Raw genomic sequence first — 20,856 nt, 5'->3', positions numbered from 1 at the left:
CGCAAACACGATAATTCTTATTTCACCGTGAAAACGGCCTTGACGCAGGCATGAGCACAAGCACAAGTACAAGGATCAAACTTTTTTTCTTTTTCTTGTGCTTGCGCTTATGCTTGCGTTTGTGCTGCAACAAGTTTGCGCTCAGTCATAACACAAGCACAAGGATATTTACCACACGTGGTTATGTTTGGCCAATCAAAACACTGGATCCAGATTACCTCGCGCTTAAACAGTTTTCCAAAATGGCGGAAGGCTCGCATGATTTTGGTTGTGCTTGTGTTTGCGTCTAATGTCGTTTTCACTTGGGTCATCTCTATTGCTTGCGTTAGTGCTTGCGTTAGTGCTTGCGTTAGTGCTTACGCTTGTGCTTGCGTCGCCAGTGGTAACCAAGCTCAAGAAACGCACAATCCCACAATTCAGTCAAAACTGAAAGCAAACTTATGTAGCTGACCCAGTGCTCAGGAAAAGTGTGCGAGCAAGAGCAAGTCATGATTGGTTTTGGTTTTTCTTCTGATTGGATGATCGTGACAAAGTGGCACGAGTTCTTTTAACCAATTACTTAAAGTAGTAGTGCTAAACCAAAGCAAGTGCGAATTACTTTTGACTTTTAAGTTCTAAGGTGCACCATGGCATGAAGTGTTTAACGAAGGTGTTTCGGTGGCTTCACAAAGAATTGACAAAAACAAAGAAAATGGGGCAGAGAGAGTTTGTGTATCTGTCTTACTTAAAACACTCAAGTGAAAACTGGTCTCTTCGTTTCGCTGACTGGCCCCCAACGTATCAGGAGAGATAATTCAATCAATGAAATTAATTGAGGAACAGGTGGCAAGAAAACGTTTTCTCCGCAGAATTTGCTTAGTAATATATTGGACCAACCAGGGCCAACAATGCTACGACTAATCTTAGCAAGTTTTCTTCGCTAGAGAAGGATTGCCCAAAGAATGTGTCGAATACGGCAACAATGGTGACTGTGGGAGAATTTAATATGAACTATGACAACAACAGTGACATTCAAGTAACCTTCGCCCTGACTGGTACGAAGATCGTGTGGCCAAAAGGATCGCCACCAAAGGACAGTCCAGAATGTGGTTTTGATAACGAGAAATGTCCTCCTAATTCTACAGACGCAGAAAGTGGTAAGGCGATGTCGAAGCTACTTTTGTTTTCATTCATGTGTTTGGCACATGATCATTTAGGATGGAGGGCTCCTTAAACTAGTGTAATGTAGTTTAATTGATAGGACAGCAAGGCTACAATTTCCACCAACCAAACTTGATTGTCCACCGTGCGTTTTCCCGTGTTTGTACCGCCTGCATATTTTGCTTCGAACCATACCAATTGGTTCATTGCATTGTTAGATTCGCTTGAAGTAATTACTTTTTTTTTATTTCAAGACCGGCACCATTCGTAGCTCAGTCGGAAGCCTCACAAACAGGACAATTACCAATAACGATGAGCAATTTTCACAATGGCTCTGACAACTAAACTATAGAAATTCTGCATTCACGTCTGCGAATCCCATCTTTTACACACATGCTTTATACACACTTTAGTGGAAGGTTGGCGAGTTGTCCATCTCCTTGATCAGAGTATCCTAGTAAAACTTGGGCCTCAGTGCCTCATGGATTGTATGTCTAACCAGTTATTTAATTCTCTTGCAGTTAAAATGGCTATAATTGCTGGGATTTCAGGCTTTGCTGGTCTTCTTCTTTTTCTTTTTTGTGTGAGCAAAATAAGGCGAGTTTCCCTTTATTTAGATTCTATTACACACCACGATTGTCATGGCTTTCTAATAACATCTAATATGGCATTTGCAGACATTCATGGAAAATATTAAACACGAGAGACAGTCTCTCGTTGCATTTCCAAAAGCCGAGGCGAGAGCACCATATATTATAATATAATATATAGTGATATGAACCATAATAAAGCATTACATGCAGCGAAGCATTTCCCGCGAGCTGCTAAGGTGTTTGTAATTGCAACGAAACTCTACTATCTGACAGGTTTGATACATTGCAATCGAAAGTAAAACTCAGCGTTCGAATAATTAAGAACATTTTTTTCCCAAGCGGGTCACGGCTATGATTTCTTCTGTTTTATCTTGATGAGCTTTAAGAGAACAACGTAGATGCTGGCCGTCCAAAATTGATATCGTCAAAGTGATCTGTAATTTTTTTTCACAGACAGATAAGGTTGGAAAAGGAGCTGAAGAGTTTACTGTGGAAAATAGATTACTCGGAAATTATAATTAAAAGATCAGATTCAGTGACAACGGAGGACAACTTAGGACTTGCGACGGAAATTCAGGTACAGGCTACATAAGCTGTAAGCAACAAATTTCTGGGTAGGCGGACGGGTTTTAGAAATAAAATGAAGTACTTAAGAATGGGTCTTTTCAACTAACAAAATGGAGATGGTTGTCTGTTGTAACTATGGTGATGATTGGGTGGACCGCTCGGCGAGGGTTGTGTGCTGAAATCAACACAGAGGGTGAGGGGTCAGATCGGAAGAGTTTCTACGGTGTTGAGGGTCTAGCAAATGGCCGGATGGGTTGAAGTAAGTATTAGATGAGTTGTATCGACAGATGGCCGGGAAGAGCAATGGACAGTCGGGGAGAATTGTCTGGAGGGAGGTGCCATTCGGGATGACTATATGGACAAACATTTGATTGGAAGGACGCAAGGACAGTCATTTCGTTAGATAATTATCAAAGTGAAAGGAAAATTAAGCGAGCTGTCAGACAGACAGACAGACAAACTGGAAAACAGACAGGCCGATAGAATCTGGATTGCTGCTGTTATCTCACAGAAGTGTTCTCTTTGTCGTTTTGTGATTTTATACAGGAAGGTGAATTTGACACGCCGTTGCTGGAATCGTTTAGAAATGGTGACAGTGCACTGGATTCCACCCGTTTTGGTTTTTTCAAGGTAATTCGTAAAATTAATTTGAAGCTCTTGAATAGCAAGCAGTTAAAATACTGTTTTTAGTCTATTTTCAGCCTACAAAATGATCGCGTTCTCGAGTGAACAGGTGCCAAGATTACAAATACCCTTAAGTTATTGACATTGCCTTACTTCTGCATCAAGTTATCAGAATTGGTATATGTCAATCATTAAAATAATTGACGAAGCAAAAGAAGCGCAACTTAGATGAGCGTTATTTCAATGATTCTATCTTAGTACTTGAGCACGATATATTCTCGTTTTATTCATTTTCCTTTAGGGCACCTCTGTGGTTGTAAAGCGAGTTGGCTCAAAGAATGTGGATTTAACACGGTCCGTGCTTTTGGAAATGAAGCAGGTAAATTATGCAGGTATAGAATGCTCTGAGACAAGGTTTAGGACTCGGAGGTTTGAGTTCGAGCCCTTGTGCAGGACCATTCACTGCCATAATAACTCCCTCTAATCAGGAGTAGAGACATCTGGGATTGAGCCCTGGGCCTGTTTCTCGAAAGTTCCGGAAACTTTTCGTGTCCGCACAGCCATTTTTATTTAATCGGTATTTAAAGACAGAAAGGTGTGTACGCCTGAAACTTCTTGTATGAAGAGAACCTCTGTTTTATGTATAAAACAGCTCTGAAGTCATAAGGTTTGAGATTTTGCTACGGCTTTTCGGCTGCGAAAACTTTTTGGGACCTTCGAGAAACGGGCCCTTGGTCAGGTTTCATAGCGTTTTGTTCTAGGGTAAGACACTAAACTGCCAAAATGCCTCTGTCAACACACATTCATTTAAGACTGTACGCGTTTAAGGGGCGCTCTTGTTCCAATTTTGGTTTCGAATTTTGAAAAGATGTGGAAAGATTTGTCAACCTACGTTCTTGTTTTGACGTCATGGCTTGATTAGTCAGAGGTCTCCACCTCGCGCGGTTTCTTGTCCAACGGGTTGTGTACTCTTACGTTTTCAGAAGGTTAAAACGCGGTGAAGAAAAAATGATGTCCATGTTTTTCTTCTTTCGATTTTTATAACGCGATCACTCTTAGATTCCTTCAAAAAAGTGAAAAATATCTATATGCATATATGCATTTTATAAGCTCCAACAGGCGGGCTTTCTCACCATAGGTTTTAAAAAAACTACATACATTTGGCTGGTCGCCCTCTTTGCGTATAAACAGCATAATGTGAAAGTGACACCCGTACCTTTACCGGTAAAACAGAATTGAAATAATATGTTATTTTGTACACAGATGCTTGATATACGGCACGATAACCTTTCACACTTCATTGGGGCCACCGTTGATCCTCCAAACATTTGTGTTGTGTCGGAGTTCTACTCTCGGGGCAGTCTCCAAGTAAGTCTAGTTATTTAATACCGCCGGATTCTCATTCGTTGTGCCGGGGAGGCAGCGTGGCCGGGTGGTTCAGGGAACTAGTGTTGTAGTCCGGAGGTCCTGAGTTCAAGTCCTGTCTTTACGTTTAGCCATAAGGATCAGTTCTTGGTAGACTCAGGTCCAACTCGTCGGTTGCGCTGGCTTATCAACCCTTCTATCATTTGGAATTTTTGACCATGTTTTGTTGATCTCTAATATTTGTTTAAGAATTTGTTGGCATTGACCCTGAAATGCTCCATTGAGGAATGGTCAGCTAAGATATTTCTTCATCCTGCCTATTTCATTTTTGTTGACCAACTATCCCAAAATTACATACTGAAACAGTATTCGTCCCTCCCAAACAGGGGCTCAATGCACGTAGCCTGCGAACGCAGACGTCCTTCCGGATGTCGCTTGTCTCCGAAAGACGTCTGCGTTCGCAGACTACAATCTTCGAGGCCCTCCTAAGTTAAGGTGCATCCTAAGTATTGTTACTCAACAATAGGCTCCTCTATTCAAACAATACTCAAGAGACATCTTAATCTAAACGAGCTTCGTGAATCTGGCTACAGGTCTGTATCTTCCTGACAAATTTTTTTCAGTGTCATTTTCTGCCGAGTTCCTGTTGAATAAAACACTCCCTGACTTTCACTCTTTTCTCTTTTAGGAAATCCTGGAGAATAAAGATGTTAAGTTAGACCACATGTTTATTTCGTCACTGGTCAACGACATTGTTAAGGTAAATAGACTAAAATATGTAGGAATTTTCTGAAAATTTCAATAGATTTTTGTCGTAGTTTTTCCTTGTACTCTTTGTTGCCATTATGATTTTGTGCTGCTGTTTCTAGGGCATGGCTCATCTTCACAGCACAGATATCAAATCACATGGAAGCCTCAAATCGTCCAACTGCCTGGTGGATAGCCGCTGGGTGTTAAAAATCGCGGACTATGGTCTGCCAAAGTTTCGATCAGGACGAAGAAAAAGCTACAAACATACTGAATCTTACTACCAAGGTAGGCATACAGTATTGTTTTTATGGAGCTGTTGGAGTGAAAGGACTTCCGAAGAGATGTCATGCGACTGTTTGTTGTTGTCGTTGTGGTGGTTGCTATTCTTTTTAGCTTAACTATTATCAGAAAGAAACTCCTTTAATCATGGTTTTTACATTGCGACAACTTAAACCGAGTCACCTAGAAGAAAACTAACCAATTAATCAGAACTTAAACTGAGAACTATGGAGTATTGTCGTTTTTGTGAACCCATGTAAGGGTTCGTTTGATATAACATGAATACGTGAATACTATCGACTCCTCTGTGTTATATACACTGTACAGTTTCAGTCCCTGAAGGTGAATTTCCATAATTATAAATTTCACTCGAAAAATCTAGGTCGAAAACTCCTTTCGCGATAACTAAACCGAAACCGTTGAAAAATGCACAAACATTTAGGATCAAAACTAATCAATCAACAAGTGGCAAAATTTTTTGATAGGTCCTCAACAGTTTACACTTTTATTAGGTTTCCAATTTTGTTATAAAACTATTGTTTGTATTCTTTAATGTTATTGGTTTATCTAAGAAAAAGTTAGCTATCCTTCTGACTGGTTAACCCTTTTCCAAGTGACCCGGTTCGAGTAGTGGCACTGTAAAATTAAGGCAGAAATTAAACTGATTGTTGTAGTGAAATTGGATATATTAAAGATCAAATATTTGAGCTGCGGAGGAAGATTTTGAGACAAGAATGACCATCGCAGTTATGGAAACAACTTAAGCAGATGAGAAAAAAAACCTGAAAAAGTTTACGCTTGAACGAGATTCGAACCTATTACCATTACGATACCGGTGCAGTGCTCTGGGAACTCGTAGCATACTCTTAGATGGTAAAGATATGAAAGATTATATATTTGAAGTGCGGAGAAAAAGTTTAAGACATGAAATATCATTTCAGCTATGTACACAACTTTATATGATGCCAATAATTCGGCCATAACTAATTATTCATTTTGCACGATTCGCCATGCACTTTTTAAATTTTCAGATTTGTTATGGACGGCACCAGAAATAATTAGAATGACCGAACGGCCAGTTAATGGAACACAAAAAGGAGATGTATACAGTTTCGCCATCATCCTGCAAGAATTCCATACAAGAGAAGGACCATACAGTGCCAACTACATGGAACCAGAAGGTGAGCCAAATTTTGCGTCATTTTCAAACGTGGCAGTGTGCGGGATTTTGATTCCTTAGCACCCATTCCAACAGATGTAATATATTAGACCTTTACAAATGTAACAAATGTAACAAATGTCATACGGTTGAAAACAACTGGAATTGTTATTCGATGCATTTTTTTTTTCTTCCTTTTCATTTGCCGAGAGCCCACCACGCGCGACCCGCGAATAACTGCGCATGCCTACAAGTAATGGTCTGATCATGCGTAAACGTGTTTTGCTGCAAATAATATTCTGCTCATGCGTAGTTGTGATCACGGTCTCAGTTTTGTGAAAAATGGCAGATCGCTTCCCTGAGCTTTCAGAGAGTGATTGATTTAAATATGAAAACAAACTTGGTGATCAAGTGATAAAACAATTATTGAACAAGGTTACAGCAAAATATCGTGATTTGCCAGTGTCTTGCAGATCAATCATCTTGCCTAAGACTTCGGCTTCGGCTTCGGCAAATAACTGACCTGCCCGCCACTGACAAATCCCGATATTTTGCGCAATCTATCTCGTGCAATACAGTCAACTCTCGTTACAGCGGACAAGCTCGGGGCCGTCGTTTAGTGTCCGTACAGGGGAGAGTCCGTAGTAACGGAGTGTGAGATAAAAAGTGCCCTTAACATGCAGTAAATAACATAGACAATGTCTGTGAAACAAGGACTATTGTGCAAAATAATGCCGAGATTCCGTAATAACGGGAGTCATTTCGAGTCAAACCTCTCTAGCATTTTCCAGGGATCTGGATTTTGTCCGTAATAGCAAGAGTCCGTGATAGCGGGGTGTCCGCAAGGTGAGAGTTGACTGTAATTGATTGTCTGCTGCCATGCATCAACGCATCGATCCTCAAAATTGACGTCTATGGTATCTCAGTCAATCGTGAGACAGTCAGTCAGACAATCAGACATTCAGACCGTCAGCCAGTCAGACAGTCAGACAGCCAGGCAGAAAGACAGTCAGACGGTCAGGCGGTCAGACAGTCAGTGAGGCAGATAGTTAGTCAGGATATCTATCAAGAAGTCTATTGATCGACTGATCAATCGATGGTTGGTCGGTCAGTCAGGCGGTTGGTCAGCCAGTCAATCACCTACATGTGCTTAGATACTCAGTCAACTATCCAGCCGTTCAATGATTCATTCATTATTCGTTTGTCTTTTGTCATTAAATATTTTTTCTCTCTTCACTTTCATCTTCAGAAGTTATAAAAAAAGTAACAGAACGCGAAATCCCGCCATTTCGTCCCACGGTGGTGAACCTCATCACAGGAGTGGAGGAGCTTAGGGAATTAATGAAATCGTGTTGGGATGAAAAGCCGGAAGCCCGTCCAGATTTTCACGATATCAAGAAATCCATGCACAGAATTCTCAGCAACAATGGCATGTAAGTTGTTTTCTCTGTAATACATCATTTTGGATAGTCTTTATAATGCCGTATAGCCTTATCCTGTCCAAACGATATTGGTCACATGTGCTCTGGTCTAGTATTGAACACCAGGGTTGTTCGAAAACTGGCGAACACTCACCCAGGATTAAAAGTTAACCGAAGTGTTCATTTGTTCATGATTTTGACCGCTTCTGTTTTGTGCTGGTTGAGATTATTCAGACCCAAAACTGAAGGACAAATTAAACAATGTAAACAAGAAACCTCAGAGAAAAGTCAAAACGGAAATCAAAATTCTCGCTATTCCTGGAGCTTTGAACAACTCTACCCGGGTTATGTCATACAGCAGGATAATAATCATACTGACCCTGTGAAATTGTGTCAACAAAATGTGCATGGAGTTTGTGTTTCCCGCATAGCTTCAGCAGAAGTACTCGAAAAAGACTTACAAAGATCCATCTACCTTGTGTTAGCTGGTAAATTATGATAAGGGGAGGTCAATCAATCAATCTTAATTTAAACACGAAAATCTTATCATAAAAATGGTCTTCCTAGGAGTCGTGTAAAAAATTACAAAGAATAACTTAAGTATATTAACAGGACTGGATTAACTAACATTACATTACATTAACTAACGAACTAATTAACTAGCGTACAATAAAAACCTATGTAATAAAACTTTCTCTATCCATGAGGGAGGTACGTTAGTCTAAAGTTTAGCGCTCACACTGGACTGCAGGACAAGCGATCCGGGTTCGGACCCTGACCAGGGTCATTGCGTTGTATTTTTAGGCAAGGCCTTTTAGCCTTGAGATGTCTCTCTCCACCCAGGGGTATAAATGGGAACTTGGACAAGCTCCGATTGTATGGACCTCCCGGCCAGACGCACGCTTGAATTATCTTACCGAACGAATCGACGACATGACTAGTCGTCCCGAGCTGGGGGATGTATGCCTTTGCGATCGAAATTAAACTAAGGTCGAATTTGTCGACACAAGTCGAACATCAATTCATTTTTTAATCGACAATTTATCTTGTAGGAAAACTAATATTTTTGACAATGTCGTATATATGATGGAGAAATATGCGGACAATCTGGAGGATCTTGTAAGTGAAAGAACAGCTCAACTGGTGGAGGAAAAGAAAAAGACTGACGCCTTATTGGACCAAATATTACCACGGTAGGTCTCAAGTAGTAATTAGATTAACTAAATTCCGCGACAAGCGTATTATTTGAGGGACCTTTCTCGAACCATTAAATGCAGGCAAAGACCCTGCTGTTTATGGTCAATCCTTCTTAATTTAAATCTTGGATTTCGGATTCTACTGTCCAAGCGTCAGCATGCTTTTCATGCTTCAGTAGCAACTTCTAAGTCTGATGACGACTGGAGGCTCAGGCTGATTCAGTAATGATGTACTGTCAAATCCATTGAGTGACTTTGGGTCGGCTGTTCAAACAAAGATACGTTATCACTACCCATCGAACATAGTAACTTTTTTTTTTTCTAAACTAAAGACCTTCTGACGGAATTGCAAGATGGCGCATGACGTGTGACGAGCTTTGCGGCCCGAATACGGCACCTGTTCGTTTTGAACATTTATAACTATGTATCTATATTCTACCAAGTACCTTATCTCAATTTTCTAACAGACTTAACTATAATATGACTGACTTCATATCTCGCGATCTCGAACCATATATTTCTCGTTCCGCCCTCTGACCATGGCGCGCGCGCACGCGGGCTGGCGTGCGCTGTGAAGGGGAACTTTGCTGCCCGCTGTACAGCGGAAATACAAAAAGTACAAAGCGATTTTCAAAATGGCGGCTGAAAATGCTATTTTGAATGCTACTAAGGCCCCGCGTCCTCTACATAATGAAGTCGATAATTTCTTTTTGTTTGAAGAAGAATTGAAGCAGCCCTCGCTTCAATTATTGAAAAACACCGTCTCGGCCAAAAATCTTTTAAACGAATTCCAGCGTCAGCACTTCTCGGACCCTCTCGAAGGAGAAGTCAAGATTTGGCTAAAGATGCTCCATAGGCGCCTCAGTCCAAGAATCAAGGCCCGCACTAATTGGACCGTGGAGTTCAAACGGGCGATGTCCTGGGAATTTTCTCTTTAATTTTGCAGAGTGTGAAAAAGGCCGGTTCCGCTTATGGTGTTTCGCACAAGGAAGAGAAGCTCCCAGATAGGATGTGTAGAAAATGAAGACCGAAGACCGAAGACCCACTGGTCTAAAACGAAGACCCTGTGGTCTAAAACAAAGACCCACTGGTCTAAGACTAAGACCCACCGGTCTGAAACCTTTTTTTCTTCAGGGAAAGAATATACACTAAGCTAAATTGCTCTCATTTCTGAAACGCATAAATAAAAATGTCATCTGAGTGCGCGACAAACTTGACAGTTACTTTATCTCAAGAGAAACATCAAGAAAAACGGCCTCTGGGACCAGGGTACTGCTTAGCTCGGATAACTTGGCAAAATCTCGAATCAGTCTGTTCTCTCGGTCACAATAGATTATAACTTTGGGATGTGTCGAAAACGAAGCTATACCTTATCTTTGAGGCCTTTCAAATTCTTTTTCCAACAGCTTCATTGATTTTTACAGCTGCAAAGTTGTTTCATCGAGTGATATAAGAAAGAACGAAGCCTAAAGCTTCTGCTGCTTTGCATCCATAATGGTGGTTGTTTTGAAACTTTGAATTTACTTCATGTAAGTATTGCAAAATGTTTACATTTTGTGATGTCTTTCATGAAGCAAAACAGTACAAAAAACGCACTCGCGAGAATGCACAATATGGACTGGACATCATCTTTTAAGTTCTTAGCTGCTGCTAATAAGTACTATCACTATCTTAAGGTTCCTAGCTGCTGCTAATAAGTACTAACACTACAGTGTATCTTAAAGTTCCTATAGCTGTTGCTAATAAGTACACTAACTTGACCTTCCTGGCTGCTGCTAATAAGTACACTATCTTAAAGTTCCTATAGCTGCTCCTGTGAGTACACTATCTGAAAATTCGTAGCTGCTGCTAATATGATATAATGTAACTTAAAGTCAGTTAGGCTGTGTACAGATTTAAGATTAATTACAAAAGCTGTGGAGCGATCTTTCTGTCCTTTACACTTTGCTCAATAAGTTTCCAGATTGCGTCTCCACAGAAAAAGCAATTAGCTTCCTCAGGAGATGCCTTTAGCAGACCACAATAGCAATAAGATGGATCACTGAATACCCTTTCTGGGATGTAGGCTACATTTTTGCTTGCAGCTTCTGGCTGCTGAAAACCGTGCAAAGGCAGCCAAATCAGCATCACATGATTTTTATTTGTGTCTAAATATTTCAACTTATCTGTTTTGATATGTTGTGTTTTCACTTAATTATTTTCAGAAGGATATGCTTTGCTTCTTGCCCATCCATTGTTACCATCCCCAACCCCTGACCATACTTTTAAAGCACTTGATGACAATGAGCGGGGACAATGTGACCCAATGTCCAGACAGTAGGATTTACAGAACTTGGCAATGACAATGAATTTCCTTTAAAATACTCATGGCAAGCAATAGAAAGCTGATCAATCTGGCCTAATGTTATCTCAAATCTATTAAAAAGAGAAACACAGTCCCTCAACCTCACACCTAACTAAGCTAAAGCAAGAACTGTTTCACATTCTTTCCTGGAGTCACTTTCACAACTTAGCCACTTGATTAACCTCATAAAGTTATGACAAAAACAGCGGGAATCATTTCCAGTAAATCTAGGGTGCTTGGTCTTTACTTCTGTTTGTAAAGCTGTAATTACCTGTGCAACAGGGCTCTCAGTTGGGAGCTCTGAAAACTTTTTACAACCAGCTGGTAGCTTAGATTTTCTTATAGCTTCTGCCAAAACTGCTTTAATGAAGTACTGCCAAGCATTGTTCTTTAGATGAAGGGGTTCCACATGAGCTTTATCAATGTAAGAACCTAAGACAGGCAAAAATTCCTGTCTACTATTTTGCTTGGTAATGTAATCTATAATTTTAGATCTCTTTGTTTTCTCAGAAAGTTTTTCTACTGCTACTCTTCTTAATGCTTTAACCTTGTCGGCAACATTTACTCTTTGCTGGTAATTCCATGGCTTCCACGTGTTTGAACTTTCAGTTCCAAATGTACCCTTCACATCCCTACAATCAGCTAATGAAACATTTGCGAAGGGTGAGAAACACTTAGCACTAATAGTTAATTCACCTGCCAATATGGCAGGCATCTTCATGTCATTTGGCAACTCCTCCAGCTTAAACCTACATTTAATACCTTCAAATTCACATTCGGCTCTTTCTAACCCTGCGAGTTGAGGTAATAATGACCTCACATATTTCTTTGTAACAGGAGAGCTTTCATCACAGTTGGCACCAAAAATTAGAAAGTTATCATAACTGGATGCCACCCTTCTTCCAACATTAAGGAAACTGACTAAGAAAGACTTTGGGCTTTCATTTTTGCCGAATGGGCATCCGTCATCACCAAGAGCAATTTGAAAAGTGCCTGTTGATTCTGCAAAGACTTTCAAGCTTTCTTTGCTATTCTCAGAAAGATAAAATTTGGCAAGCATTGGAAGGTATTGTCTTAAGTCTCTGTATGCACCATTCTCTGGGTTTTCAGTTTCTAAGCCCTCTAGATGGTCTGGGTCAATTTCATGAACTGTCCCAATATCAATCTTTTTTAATTGTTCTAGAAGGTCACTAAAAGTGAGCAGCTTTGGAACCTTACAGCCTTTAAAAATTGAAATGCTTGTTCTTTTTCCTCGTTTACTTTCAAATGATTCCATTGAAAGCATCAGTCTAACACTTTTGTACTTTCGTTTTCCCATTACACCACTTGCATAATATGTTGCAATACTTCTTACAGTGTTGTCATCTGACTTTTCAAATTCTAATACACTCTTCTTATACTCTTTAGAAACTACTTTGTTAGTCAGCTGCTTGTTCCCTGACACATATTTTGTTAAAGTATCTAATCTGCATCTTTTTTGCAAAGTGTCAAACAATCCATCGAAAGTGGCTGAAGAATGTTCATTTGTGCTTCCTCATGAAATTTGGCAGCAGCTTCAGTGGTCTCATGCCTTCTTCTCCTTGCAGTTCTTGGTCCCAGTAATGATTCCCCTTTTACAAGTACAGTGGGGCTTCTTGTTCATGTCTGAGATACTTAACCCTGTGACTAAAAATATATAAAATCTCACGTTAAAGCCCTGGGCTTATATAACTTCACAAGGCAGTTTGGTTGGGCTTTTAACCGGTGGGGGCATATATCCTGGGAACTTTTTGGGGGGATTTTATGGTATTACTAAACTAGACACTGGGTAGTAACACATTCATTTAAATTAGATATGGTTGGATGATACTAAAATTGTAAACAAAGTAGATCTGAACACAATAATTGTATTTAGCCAAATCTTGCATTTGATATTCTGATGTTTATAATTTAGAGACACTGTCATTTATGACAGTCTTTGACCAACCAGATGAACACAGGCACACGCTCAGGTTTCTTGCCCAGGCACTGCGCTGTCTGGCACTGGCTGTCATTCTGGCACTGGCTCTGTGTTAAGTGGCTAGTTCACCAAAATTAACTTGCAAAAAATGAGGCATTTTGGGTAGGTATTTAACCAGTGGGAGCTTATATCCATGGGGGCTTTAACGTAGGGTTTTATGGTATTGCTCAACTAGACACTGGGTAGTAACACATTCATTTTAATTAGATATGGTGTGATGGTACTAAAATTGTAAACAAAATAGATCTGAACACAACAATTGTATTTAGCCACATCTTACATTTGATATTCTGATGTTTATAGTTTAGAGACACTCTCATTTATGACAGTCTTTGACCAACCAGGTGAACACAGGCATATGCTCAGGTTTCTTGCCCAGGCACTGCGCTGTCTGGCACTGGCTGTCATTCTGGCACTGGCTCTGTGTCAAGTGGCTAGTTAACCAAAATTAAACTTGCAAAAATATTTTTTTCTCTTAATGTTATTATCAAAAATTGGCATAAAATTGAATATCATCCAGCCACTGAATAATGCAAACCTACAGACTTAGTCAGAAGTTGTGCCCAGCAGATTTTTGCCGCACACTTACTGGCAAAACAACCACAATGAAGAATCAAGAGTATACTCAACAGGAATATTTTCCAGTTCACGTGTTATGTCCTTGCATCGTTCCCTGAGTGTGGCCAACTGAAAGCATTAATTATACAACAAGTTATTTCTTAAGCACTGATTGGTTAATTTTTACTGTCATACAGTTAAATTTTAATTGTTATTCATATCTTTTTATCTTAAATTAATTTTTATTATTTTTATTTAATTAATCTAGAATAAGCGGTTAATGACCCACCTAGATTAGCACTTGCTATCTGCGGGCCAAATAACCTGTAATTTTCAAAATGAAAGAAAATAAAGATTATCATTATTGTTGTTGTTGTTGTTAATTTAGGGTTCAGACACACAAAAAGCTGGTGGGGGAGTATTTACAAATGTTTGTGTAGGGAGGTACAGCAGCGATGCACAAACCATTACCTTGCTTATAATGTCAAAACTGAATTGCAAGCCTCCCGGTACATGCACTGCCACCACTTGCCTATAATGGTGTCTTACAAAATTCTGGAATATTCGAAATATGACACTTAAACAAAGCACCAATGCTGAATTACTTAAAAAGGACAAATTAAATATATCATCTCACCTTTTCCTGGGTTCGTTGGACTATTTTGTACTCTGCCTGTGGCTTGCGATTTTCACTCACAGCTTTCTCTCTTGCAACCTTCCAGGCTTTAATGAATTGAGCCACGTTAAAGCGCGTGTTCTTTCTGCGCGACATCCTCAAAATTAACTCATAAAAAACTGAGAAAAGAAAGCCAAATCACGAAAGCAAAAATCATGGAGTTTCTGTCAAGGTCTTGAAGTTTCTCTTCGTAGCAAAATTCCTCGGATAAGTAGAAATGCTTAAAAAACTATCCGGGCCAAAAATACGATACGAACGACAAAAAACCTTACCATCTCTTTTACTTTTTCCTCGGCAGTCTCTCTCTAAGCGATTATCGAAGAAAGTATTGCATGTTTGGTACCAAAATGACGGGAAAACTGTGAACTTTCAGTACATTCGAGATTTGGCGCCTTTGGACTGATCCCAGGACCGCTCGGAGGTTTTTATTGCCAGGCGTATACTCAGTTGCAGTCTTCTCTTAAAAAACACGGTCACAGACGCCATATTTGTGGCTAATGAGTGTTCTGCTTCATGGCGCGCGCCAGCCCGGCGAAAAAATAGATTTCATTTAATTTCGCACTAACGATTTATCCATTTGATTAGGTTATCTTCTCTTTAGACAAGTGGGTTGTGATCTTTTTTTTACGTGTACTGAACTATAAAGTGACAAATTCATACGTTTTTCTTTTCAGCCCCGTTGCAGAGCAGCTTAAAAGGGGTAAAGCAGTGGAGGCGGAGAGTTTTCACGAGGTTTCAATTTACTTCAGTGACATTGTGGGATTTACCCAACTGTCTTCAGACAGTACACCAATGCAGGTATGGGCAGGATGTTGTGAGATTACAATAGGTCGTTTTTGTCGTGGTTCTCCTGTTTGCTAGACTATTCATGGTTCGAGGGCGATCGCGAGTGTGCGGGCTTCTGGAGTGAACAGTGTACGAGTTGGTTAAAATGGTCGCTTTGGTCAGCCTTTAAAAACTAGTTGATAGTGTGAGATAACAAGAACCATAGTCGACTGAATGATTGATTGATTTCTGAACGACCGACTGACTGACAGTGCCTGACGGACGGCTGAACAGAAGGTTTATTGATCGCTTGACTGATCGATTGATTGACTGACTAACTTACTAACTGACTGACTGTTTGATTAATTGACTGATTAATTGATTTACTGACTGATTGAGTGATTGATTGATTGATTGATTGATTGACTGATTATTTCGGTGTGATCCAGAAGTTACAATTTCCTTTGTTTTGTCTTTTGTAAGGTTGTGACGTTTTTGAATGCCCTGTACACATTGTTTGATGACATCATACGAGAGTTTGACGTGTATAAGGTAAGATGTCCACTTCGTTTTTAAAATGCATTCTTAGACTAATATGCTTTATCATAATTTTCTTCTCATTTGATCGACAATTTATTTACTTAATAAAGAGCGAAGAATAAACAAACAAACAGACTGATCGTTCGCAGATCAAACGATTGTTTCAGTGTGTTATTTGATCAATGATTCATTTTTCATGCTTGGGTGGGACCACATGTGTTACAATTACCTCAACTCGGTTTTTTTAGGTGGAGACAATTGGTGACGCATACATGGTTGTGTCAGGGCTACCAATCAGAAACGGTCACAATCATGCTGCTGAGATAGCAGGCATGGCCCTTCATCTGATCGAAGGAGTTAAACAGGATTTCAAAGTTCCACATAGACCTGATCATAAAATTGAATTGCGTGTTGGTATACATAGCGGTAAGTCCACGTGAAGTCTCCTGGACTTGACAGGTCGAAATAAAAATTCCTCCAACTGGTTTCTATAATTTTTATATAGCACAAGTGGGGAGAATCTACACTCACGGTTTGATCAGCGGTATTGCACTCTGTCTAACTCTGTGACATCAAAATCACCGTCAGAACTCGTCAATAGTTCATTGAGTTTAAAGAGCTTTAGCGAAATCATTGTTGTATTTTAATATAATAAACAATCTCACGATTTTATGTCACTTCTTTTCTTAGTTTTAGTTCGATTGAGAAGATGTATAAAATAAATGAATAAATAAATAAATAAATAAATAAATAAATAAATAAAATAAATTACTTTCTGATCAAGTGTCAAATGTATTTAACTCTGTTGTGCTAATTAGGGACACTTTAAATAATTAAACAAATATTGCCAAACAGAACATAAAGTATTAGAAATCCCAGCTGTTGGGAAGCTGACCAGTTGGCTAGTTACACAACGCGGTCTAAGGGTTGAACGCGGGATTACCGAGAGGAGGAGAAACGGAACTCGCGGAGTTGAACTCGGGGTTACCGAGAACAAATCCAGATAGTGGTAGGGTGGAGGATACTCGACGCTGTTTTATCAGATTTCCAAAAACCTTGAAGTTCGTCAATGATACTTCGCTCAGTGTTTTGAAATGTGGTGAAACAATGACTCTCGTTTTTGACATGTTGGCATACTGAACCACCCACAGATTTCTTCTTTGAACTACTCAGCTTGATCTCTACTTCCTCGAATCAATTGACGTAGAGGCAAGGAAAACGTTGCAATATTGTGACAATGATCTCTATTAATATTGTTGGTAGGTCCTGTGGTCGCGGGCGTGGTGGGCAGCACTATGCCTCGTTACTGTTTATTTGGTGATACTGTCAACACAGCTTCTAGAATGGAATCCACTGGAGAGGGTAAGGATCTTCGATAAGATGTACATATTTTTTTAATTGAATTGCTTATAGCACACTGACAATCATACAACCACACAATTTACTTACTTGACAAAATACTACACTTTTACAATAACAGCAGTAACCAAAAAAGTATTCCGTTACGCAACTTAGGATGTCCTAACAATAAATCATTGGCATTAAACATTTACCTTTCACAACTTACAATACCTAAAAACACAATAACAACTGGATCGTTGATACTGCACTTAGCTTAGCGCGGTTTTACTTGAGTGTCGAACGTAATTCGCGTTTGCTTTGGCTTGCATTTAATCTCTACGCTAAGAGATTGGCTTAAAGCGCTTGTACCACTTTATCATCCAATCAGAAGTAAAACCAAAACCAATCCTGGCTTGCTCGCACACGTTTTTCTGCGCTTTGTGACGGCTACTGTACTTGATTCAAGTTATGATTGGTTCATTGAATTGTCTGTGTCGCTTGCGTTTGATCGTACGGCATTCAACTGAAAGCCACTATAACTAATAAGGAAAGAATCAGTGATTTAGTAATTAATCCCGTAGATGTTGTTGTCTTTTCTTTCAGCAACCAATAAAGGGCCTTAACTCTCCCTGATGTTTCGTCCATGCACGCTTTCATGTTTTGGCACTGTATCGATGTTTTTCAGCCCTCTTAACATTTTCGATGCACGATAAATTTTTCAGGTTTGAAAATTCATATCAGTGAAGCTACGAAGTCAATTCTTGAAACACTAGGAGGCTTTATGATCGAAGAACGAGGGGAAGTGTTCTTAAAAGTAAGTAATCGGAAGAATATCATTTTACTTTGTGTACGGGACATGTGCACTAACATTGACCATGTGCCATGCAAGACTTCCTGTAAGCGAGCCTGTTTTACTCCAATACCGAGAAAAGGACATCATTCTGATCAACTGAAAGGTTCATATATCTCTGATAGATTATTCTGTTAATTTTGTTTGTTTGTTTGTTGTTTGTTTTGTTTTCTTGTTTGGTTCGTCTCTAGCTAGATATTTTAACAAACTCTTTGGTACGTATTGAAAAAGCCCGATGTGTCATATCTTCGCCGTTCTTTCTGCCTTTCATTTGCTAAACATGGTCGAGAAGCTACCTCATCCAAGTGCCTGCTGTTAGTCTCTCCCATACTCCTCGCAGCCTAGGGATGTTTTCAATGGGAACGTTATGGATTCTCTATCTTTTTCTTTCTTGTTTTTAGGGTAAAGGAACAGTGAAAACCTACTGGCTTATCGGATGTGCACGCCGCACACCACATCGTCACCGGCGTTCATTCAGACGACTTAAAGGACCTATGGAACAATCCTCTGGTTTCCTTGGAATATTGGAGCCCCCACCCTCCCCCTGCAGATTGTCAAGGACTTCATCTCTGAGGAGAACTATGAAAGCTATTCAGTGCGAAACACCTTTATCGAAAGGAAGACACGTTGTTGATGTTATTGACAAATCGGACGATATGACTCAAACGTCTCTTTGATATCTTGATGAACACAGATTTTAAATTTATATTTTTTTAGAGATGCCAACGAAGCATGCTTTTTGAGGCGGAGTTTCCTGGCATTTGATAAATGCCAAACAAGATGCGGAGTGCATTAAATTATAGACACTGGATGTGTTTCTGACGATAGAAACCTAAAAACTATGCAAGAGCACAGTTGTGAATCTCACTGGTGAAAAATGAATATCAATAACACAAAAATTCGTATAAACTCTTTCTTTACCGTTATTGCTATTAGACTAAAACGAAATCGTGTTTGTTAAGAAAATATTTCAAGTTTGTGCCGTGATAACGAATTTGCTCCAGAAAAATGCTATATTTCTCTGGGACAGGAACTAACATAATAGTCCGTCGGTTCTCGTCGAGTTTCAGCCATGTAGATATCGTCATTGACATCTTTAAACAGTCTGTCAAAAAATTATTCGCTCTCTAAGGCATGTCATAGATCCTTAGCCACGTTTCAGTGTAATAAGAATTAAACGTTTAAACGATAAACGATTCCCACCGACTTCTGTTACAGCCCGATCCCATGCATGATCGTACCCAAATTTACAATTAACCAATCAGAAGCTGTGTCTACTGTCCCATACTGTCCCGTGCCGTGTCTACTGTCCCGTGTTTACATATCAGGTCACTGACCTGATATGGCTACGATATCGTGCTCACTTGGCTGAATTTTGGCACGGTCTCGCCATGGTCTCACCATGGGTATGTTGGCTCGACTTCGGCTCGCCAAAATATGAACCATGGCTCGACCAAACTCGCCTGATATGCCGCTGAAACCGGTAGATCGTTTTCATGTGACGTCATCCCAAAATCCAAACATAAGGGCCACAAACGTTTTTATCTTCATCAGGCATAACGGAATCTAAATTTATATCTGTTTACAACTTTTCAGCTCAATAGCAAGCTTCGTTTGGAAAACAGCGCATTTTGAATTTAAGAGTTATGGCGGTGCGTGACATAAAGCTTCGATCTCGTTTGTCGAAACAGATACACTTATCAAGTGATTTTTAGCTTATTTAGGAGTTAAAGTATTAGGAAAAGTGCTTGTGTAAATGTTTGTTAGTTCAGGTCAGAAAAATGAGTCGACTAGATGGCAAAAGTAAGTTCAAGATGTTTACACTATTTTCTGGCCGTCATATTGGTGGACCACACTGCAAAACATTTCGACGAATATCTGAAGTTTGGGAAAACGCAGAGTCCTAAAACTTGGAGAAGTGTCTTCTTTGTCAATCTCCTAAAACATTACAAATTCTTGACTACATCCATTGAACAGTTTTCGATTTATTTTTTCGTTTCGTGACAGCGAAAACGATCTGTTAGGTATAATGAACGTAATATTTCTTTTCACGCAATTTCTTATAGTTGCAATTTCCCTCAAGCATTTATTGTTGTGTTATTTATGGTTTGGGCAAAACCATAAGGAAGGGAACGAAACTGCGAGCGAGTGCGAAAAAATCATAAAAAGCAAGGAGAGGGAGTGGGGCAAGATTCCTTTCCTGTCTACTTTCTCCCACTTCTCCTTTTATTTTGCTCGCCCCTTCCCCACTTCTCCACATTTTTTCGCACCGCAGGGGCGCTCGTTTGCTCGCTCACTTGTTCGTTCTCTCCCTGGAAAATGGAAAGGAAACATCTGCTCTGCAGGCTAATCCCGTCATCTGTACAAGGCTTAAAGATCTTGATGTAGTAAGTCTCGAGAAATGCTAATAGCGACCAATTGTCATTAAGGTCAATGACTTCAAAGTTACATTGTCAGTTCACTCCATCCACAGTTATAAACGCAGTTCACGCTAACTTTAAGGTCATTGACCACAATGACGATGGCTGGGATCACATTCAGTCAATGATGTTCCCAAACAGTTCCCACTGATAAATGCTAAGCAACAACAGAACTGGCAGAATGCGCAGAAAGTTTCATGCGATTTCTCATTCACCCTCACACCGCGAAACTTCTATGGGATGCTAGTCCATCGCAGGGTCCCCCCCCG

The 20,856-nt window shown here is 39.8% G+C and overlaps 2 protein-coding genes and 1 long non-coding RNA gene across 6 annotated transcripts in view; 1 reads left to right on the top strand and 2 right to left on the bottom strand.

Annotated features, from left to right (window-relative positions):
• Positions 1-19,363, top strand: part of LOC110051583 (atrial natriuretic peptide receptor 1-like) — a 46,157-nt gene extending 26,794 nt beyond the window's left edge. For all 4 annotated transcript variants that reach the window (XM_020757632.2, XM_020757628.2, XM_020757631.2 and 1 more), the window contains 17 exons: positions 924-1,136; positions 1,662-1,737; positions 2,187-2,310; positions 2,847-2,930; positions 3,226-3,303; positions 4,188-4,292; positions 4,978-5,049; positions 5,159-5,324; positions 6,350-6,499; positions 7,727-7,910; positions 8,951-9,091; positions 15,346-15,469; positions 15,920-15,988; positions 16,225-16,402; positions 17,240-17,338; positions 18,040-18,131; positions 18,569-19,363. In XM_020757632.2, the coding sequence (XP_020613291.1) occupies positions 924-1,136; positions 1,662-1,737; positions 2,187-2,310; positions 2,847-2,930; positions 3,226-3,303; positions 4,188-4,292; positions 4,978-5,049; positions 5,159-5,324; positions 6,350-6,499; positions 7,727-7,910; positions 8,951-9,091; positions 15,346-15,469; positions 15,920-15,988; positions 16,225-16,402; positions 17,240-17,338; positions 18,040-18,131; positions 18,569-18,844 (2,231 nt within the window). In that variant the 3' untranslated portion in view covers positions 18,845-19,363. The remainder of the gene's footprint in view (positions 1-923; positions 1,137-1,661; positions 1,738-2,186; positions 2,311-2,846; positions 2,931-3,225; positions 3,304-4,187; positions 4,293-4,977; positions 5,050-5,158; positions 5,325-6,349; positions 6,500-7,726; positions 7,911-8,950; positions 9,092-15,345; positions 15,470-15,919; positions 15,989-16,224; positions 16,403-17,239; positions 17,339-18,039; positions 18,132-18,568) is intronic.
• Positions 11,252-13,141, bottom strand: LOC110051584 (uncharacterized). The gene has a single exon (XM_089288664.1). The coding sequence runs from the start codon at positions 12,754-12,756 to the stop codon at positions 11,551-11,553; it is 1,206 nt and encodes a 401-aa protein (XP_089144790.1). The 5' UTR covers positions 12,757-13,141; the 3' UTR covers positions 11,252-11,550.
• Positions 14,078-14,816, bottom strand: LOC149112834 (uncharacterized). Its single transcript, XR_016206990.1, has 3 exons — positions 14,633-14,816; positions 14,285-14,319; positions 14,078-14,124 (listed from the first exon to the last, which is right to left on the bottom strand). It is a non-coding gene; the product is annotated as an uncharacterized LOC149112834 (long non-coding RNA).
• Positions 19,364-20,856: the final 1,493 nt, after the last annotated feature.

This window comes from Orbicella faveolata, unplaced genomic scaffold, assembly GCF_042242905.1.
Source record: "Orbicella faveolata isolate gen_17 unplaced genomic scaffold, um_ofav_v1 contig_2, whole genome shotgun sequence".
Classification (NCBI taxonomy): domain Eukaryota; kingdom Metazoa; phylum Cnidaria; class Anthozoa; order Scleractinia; family Merulinidae; genus Orbicella; species Orbicella faveolata.
The sequence above is the reverse complement of the archived record's forward strand: the minus strand, read 5'-3'. Positions and strand labels throughout refer to the sequence as shown.

Excerpts from the sequence above, each read along its gene's own strand:
- LOC110051584 (XM_089288664.1), bottom strand. The coding sequence starts at position 12,756 with ATGGGAAAACGAAAGTACAAAAGTGTTAGACTGATGCTTTCAATGGAA.